This window comes from Balaenoptera ricei, chromosome X (genome assembly GCF_028023285.1).
Source record: "Balaenoptera ricei isolate mBalRic1 chromosome X, mBalRic1.hap2, whole genome shotgun sequence".
NCBI classification, from domain to species: domain Eukaryota; kingdom Metazoa; phylum Chordata; class Mammalia; order Artiodactyla; family Balaenopteridae; genus Balaenoptera; species Balaenoptera ricei.
Genome location: NC_082660.1, coordinates 50,582,448 through 50,588,379, shown reverse-complemented (window position 1 = coordinate 50,588,379; position 5,932 = coordinate 50,582,448). Strand labels below are relative to the sequence as shown.

Below are 5,932 nucleotides of genomic sequence, written 5' to 3'. Positions count from 1 at the left end.
TTCCTAACTTGATGTTCTGAGGAACATTGATATGCCAAATGTTATTAGGGTGTTTAAAAGAGAAAATAGTTGTTCTTTACTCAAATAAGTTTAGGAAATGCTGAGTTAGATAAGATTAAATAGTTTTTACTCTTTTAAAGAACATACTCCTTTTAAAAAAAATAATACTAGTCAAAATTTACTGCCTAATGACTCTCTAAGAGGGGCTATAGTATACAGCATTTTGCAAACTTATTTGACCATCTCCCAGAGGAATGGTTTTTCAAAAATGCAATTTAGAATTGCTGCAGCAAACACAGTCTGGTTAAAATGAGAAACAAGACAAGAATGCCACTGCCACTTTTCTTCTTTAGCACTATTCTGGAATTGTTTAACCCATGCCATCAGAACCTATGTTATAAATTTTGAAAATAACCTATCATTATAACTTATCATTGATATGATTGCTTACCAGGAAAAACTCAAAAGGATCAACTGAATGTCTCTGAATTTAATAGATTCCAGTAAACTGCCAACTTAAAATTAATCTATGAAAATACATTCTTCCCCTATATAGCAAAAATGACCACATAGGTAACACACTGAATAAGAGCTCCCAATTGCAGTATTGTTTCCCATATATCTGTATTACCTAGGAATACATTTATTACAAATTATATGGGACTTAAATAAATAAAACTCTCCAGAAGGATGTAAAAGCTTTTTAAAAATGAGGCAATATATCATGTTTCTGGAGAGCACTGTAATTCTGTACTTCTCACTATCGTATCAATTTAAGACAATCCTAATCAAATTCCCAATTTATTTTTTTTTGGGGGGGAGGGAAATCTAATAACTGTAAAGTTCATCTGGTAAAATAAACACGTTGGAATCATTAGAAAATTGTGAAAAATAAAAATAAATAAGATCAAAAGGAGGACTTGCCCTAAGAGATATGAAGTCATTTCTAACTCAATAACTACAGGCTGGTGTACTGGGGCTACATACAATGTTCAGTGGTACTAAAGAGAATTCAAACACAGAATAAAGTATATATATGTATGACATTGCAAATGGAGGGGGGGATGAGGACAATGAGATAAAAACCAGGTAACAACTGTCTACCCTTTGGGGGAAAAAAAAAGTTAGAATACCTAAATCTATACATCAAAATAATTCCAGACAGGGCAAAGGAACTTTTTTTAAAAAACAAAACCATCAAAATTAGAGAAATACAGGATAAGATTTATATAATCTTGGGGTTGGCAATCCTTCTAAACATGATCCTAGGGCCAGAAGGCAAAAAGGAAAAGATTTATCCATTTTTAATTTTTTTATTTTTTTAGTCATTTTTAATGCATTTTTCCCTGTGCACAAGAGAAATAACTGATAGAATCAAAAGATACAGTTTCCTTTATACACAGCAGTTAAAAGTAATGCAAACGTCACATGACATTTTCAGTGAAAGTTACATTTCCAATTACAAATCAAAATGCGTATTAGGGTCTCTTTACGGGAGAAGCTGAGAAGGAAGTCTTAAAAAAAGCACTTTCCTGGCATTACTATACTGATCCTTCAGGCTGCACTAAGATTAAGATCATATACAATCAATTTGCAAATGTTGACACAATGTCACACTGTAAGTTTTCTGTACAATTAAATGTATACTTAGAGATACCAGGATAAACATTTCTACTATATTTTAACTGAACTTGCCTAGCCAACATTTCCACTGAAAAGTTTATCAAAGATGCTGTAAGATTCTACAAAATTGTGAGATATACCGAGCTCCAGAAATATTTCTTATATCCTTTCTCATTTTGGTTATACATATTCTGCTCAGAGATTCTGTTGTAATATTTCTAGATGTACAGTTCCAATTGTGCTTACTGTACTGTGTATAAATATAGCAAAAAAGATCAAATGGTATAAATCTTACAGCATTTTGCTAGCAAAAATACATGCCAAAGTCACAATAAGCAATATTGTACCACAAATTAGAGAGCTTCAATTAATTTATGTTTTTAATATTTTCATTCTACATTTAATTACTATCATAGGATAATGTTTAAAATGCAAATAAATTGGACATCTGTAGAACAAAACTTGTTCACCCAACTGTAAAGGTTGATACCTGTTTCCAAAACTCACAATAAAAGCAGAAGTGTTTGCATGCAACACCTTTGAGTGAAACGGCATTGATTCCCACCATTCAAAACAGAGAAGGAAGGAAGGAAGGAAGGAAGGAAGGAAGGAAGGAAGGAAGGAAGGAAGGGACGGAGGGAGGGAGGGAGGGAGGAAGGGAAGAGGGAAGGGAGGAGAGAAGGGAGGGAGGGGGGGAGGAAACAAAGAGGTAGGAAAGGACTCCACCTTAAAATGCATATTTAATTTATAACTAGACAGAGTTAAAAGAATCAAAGTGAAAGTAAAGTACAATTTTGTGTGTTTAAAGATTTAAGAGCCATTATCAAAAATAAGATACATTTTTTCAAGGTATAGAAATGTAATTACGATGGCTGGGAACCCAGCAGCCTCTCAATGGCTGCATTGATGTCGCCTCCTGTTGCTATTAGAGCCTGCAAGTTTGCTTCCCGGTTTAAGAACCCCATTGCGTTGAGCTGTTCCAGTTGTTGTTGAAATCTGACTTCTGGATTCGGCAGCTGCGGAGGATTTGCTCCAGCCAGAGCCTGCACCATTTGCTGAATGAACTGCTGGTTGGGTCCAGATTCCGATGTTGGGCTCGTAGTTTCACTGGGTGCAGAGCTAGATACAGTGGGCCCAGGGGGGGCGCCTGAGCCAGTGGAGCCAGGGGGACCTGCAGGGCCAGTGGGTCCTATGGGTCCAATGGGGCCTATGGGAGTAAACGGGACTATGGGGCCAATGGGGCCTATGGGTGTGACTGGGCCTACAGGGCCTATAGCTGTTCCCAGCACCCCCACCCCGACACCTGGAGTGAAGCTTGGAATGAGGCCAGGTGCTTCAGTGGCTAATGTCTGTAGCCCCTGCTGGATCTGCATTAAAGCCTGCATTGCTCTTGGGTTCGACATGGCTGAGAGTGTGTCTGGATTTTGCATCTGCTGCAGGAAAGCAGGGAGCTGTGGACGCATCTGCTCCTGAAGCTGAGGATTTGCAGTAAACACAGGGCTATTCAGCATCATCTGTGCAGCCAAATCTGGATTCTGGGTCAGCGACTGCATCATGCTTCTCATATAGGGTGCAGACAGCATATTCTGGATCAGCTGGGGGTTTTCAGTTATCTGTTGCAGCAAGCTCTGCATTCCTGGGGTGCTGAAGATGCTGGCGACATAATTAGCTGCAGCCACTGTGTTCCCCGTAGCACTGCTAGAGCTAGTGCCAGATCCACTGCCACTGCTCGTTGTTGTGCTGGTGGTCGCAGAACTCTGGGTAGCCGGTGGTGGCGCCCACGGATTGGGTAGTGGATCGCGATTTTCTGTGCGGGAAGGCTGCGTACCTTCCCCAGAGGAGGAACTGCTCCCCACCGAGGCAAACGGATTACCCCCAAACTGCTCTTGTGCGGCATTCAGCATGGGTTCTTGAATGTCAGTGTACATGCGCCGTAAAGCATTGTAGCCACCTGGGATGCTTTCAAGATTGCTGAGAGCCAGGTCTTGATTTCTCATCATTTCTTGCATCATAGCTGGATTCCTGGCGATTTCGAGGGTCTGCCTCATTATATCTGGGTTGTTGAGCAGATGACTGATTTCTGGGTTTCTCTGAATCAATTGTTGCATCTGTGGATTGGCCATAATGAGCTGCCTCATCAGATCAGGATTCGAAAGCATGCTCTGAACAAAGGGATTTTCCATGATTTGGATCATCATCTCAGGGCTGGACAGGAGCTGCTGCTGCATCTGGTTCTGGAGCTCAGAGAAGTTGGTCGAGCTCAAGCCCAGGCTGCTAAGGCCTGCAAGTCCTCCCAGGCTCCCCAACCCAAACGGGTTGCTATTTGTGGAAATAGGTGTGGAGTTACTCCTGGGAGTCGACGCGGTGGTAGTATTAGTTCCCGCGGCATTACTAGGCTGGGTGGACTGGCCCTGAGGTCGGTTCTGGCTTTTGATGACAAGATGAACAGTCAGTCCATCATGGATGCCATGCTGAATCAAGGTATCTTGATCTTTTAAGATTTTTCCGGCAAAAATCAGCACTAGCTGATCCGTTTGGGATTTGAAGCGTTTCGAAATCGCTTCCTTAAACTGCTGGACTGAGCTGTTCTCGGGCACTGCGAACTCCTCTTTCTCTTTGGGGGTCTTCACAGTGACTTTGATAATTTTGGGCTCCGCCGGGGCAGAGGCAGAGCCTTGGGCCGCAGCAGAGCCGCGGGAGGGGCGCGGGGGGCCGCTGCTCTCGCCGTTCTCAGCCATGGCGGCCGCAGTGACGCAGGCAGACAGGGAAGGCGCGGGCGGGCGGGCGGGCGAGAGAGAGAGCGAGGGAAGAAGGAAGGAAGGAGGCACCGCCGCAGCAGGCTGGGCCGGGCTGGGCGGGGAGCGCGGAGCACGGTACCTCTGTGTTGAAGACAGCAGATCCCTGGTCCTCCGGTGGAGAGAGGGCTCCGAGTAGGCCGCGGGCCGAGGTCTTGCCGCTCAGATCTCTGGGCCGCCGCCGCCGCCGCCGCCGCCGCCGCCGCCGCCGCCGCCGCCGCCGCCGCCGCCGCCGCCGCCGCCGCCGCCGCCGCCGCCGCCGCCGCCGCCGCCGCCGCCGCCGCCGCCGCCGCCGCCGCCGTGTGATCCCACCGCGCGGTCTCCCAGCAGCTCCCGCAGCTGCTCCGCCCGCTCCTCCCCGCCCCTTCCCCTCCCCCAGTTCCGCGCTCGCCTCCCCGCCCCCCTCTGCTGACGCGGCGCCAGGCCCAGGATGATAGAGTCGACTCGGTCAAAATTAAAAACTTATGTACTGAAAAAAAAAAAAAAAGATGACGGAGAGAGAGAGAAACAGAGAGAAAGAAACAAAGGGACAACAGAAGACAAAAGAGAGGGAAGGAAGGAGGAAGAGAGGAAAGGGAGCCAGCTTCTATAAAGGACATTAAAGACTAATGAGAATATATATATATATATATATACCATCAGGCAGTGAAGTGAAAAGATGAAAGCCTGAATCAAACTGACCCGAAGTAAAAGATCAAAAATGAGAACCAAAGAACTCTGACAAAGCAAAAAGGAAAAGATGAACTCCCCCTCCTTGGGGGAAGGGAAGAGGACTGGGCAAGAGCCTGCATTTTACAAAAAAAGTGCAAATGGCCAATGGGCGTATAAAAGGATGATTAAGCTCACTAGCAATCAAAGAATTTCAAATTAAAACAATGAGATTCTTCTTCTGTCTTATATTGGCAAAGATGAAAAATAATAAACCTTATCATTGAGAGAGAGCTGAGAAAATGAACTGTCATGCCAATTGAAGTGTAAGTTGTTATCTTAAGGCAATTTTAACATATATGTAAACATTTTAAATATTTCCACCTTTATTTGGAAATGCCTAATTTAGAGACCTCACCTATGAAAATAATTGGATAAGGACACAAAAGTACATATGTATAAAATGTACGTGCACTGCAGCATTTAAAAAAAATATTTTAAAAGATAATCAGTGTCTCTTTACACAGGATTGGTCAGATATATTATGATATTACCATACAAAAAAATAATATTCACTGTTTAAGAAATGGGTGGTTAATTTGTATGATAAAAAGTGTACATGAGGGCTTCCCTGGTGGCGCAGCAGTTGAAACTCCGCCTGCCAGTGCGGGGGACACGGGTTCGAGCCCTGGTCTGGGAGGATCCCACATGCCGCAGAGCAACTGGGCCCGTGAGCCACAGTTACTGAGCCTGCGCGTCTGGAGCCTGTGCTCCGCAACAAGAGAGGCCGCGATAGTGAGAGGCCCGCGCACCGCGATGAAGAGTGGCCCCTGCTCGCCGCAACTAGAGAGAGCCCTGGCACAGAA

At 44.7% G+C, this 5,932-nt stretch overlaps 1 protein-coding gene across 1 annotated transcript; it reads right to left on the bottom strand.

Annotated features, from left to right (window-relative positions):
* Positions 1 to 1,329: 1,329 nt before the first annotated feature.
* Positions 1,330 to 4,612, bottom strand: UBQLN2 (ubiquilin 2). The gene has a single exon (XM_059911223.1). The coding sequence runs from the start codon at positions 4,359 to 4,361 to the stop codon at positions 2,487 to 2,489; it is 1,875 nt and encodes a 624-aa protein (XP_059767206.1). The 5' UTR covers positions 4,362 to 4,612; the 3' UTR covers positions 1,330 to 2,486.
* Positions 4,613 to 5,932: the final 1,320 nt, after the last annotated feature.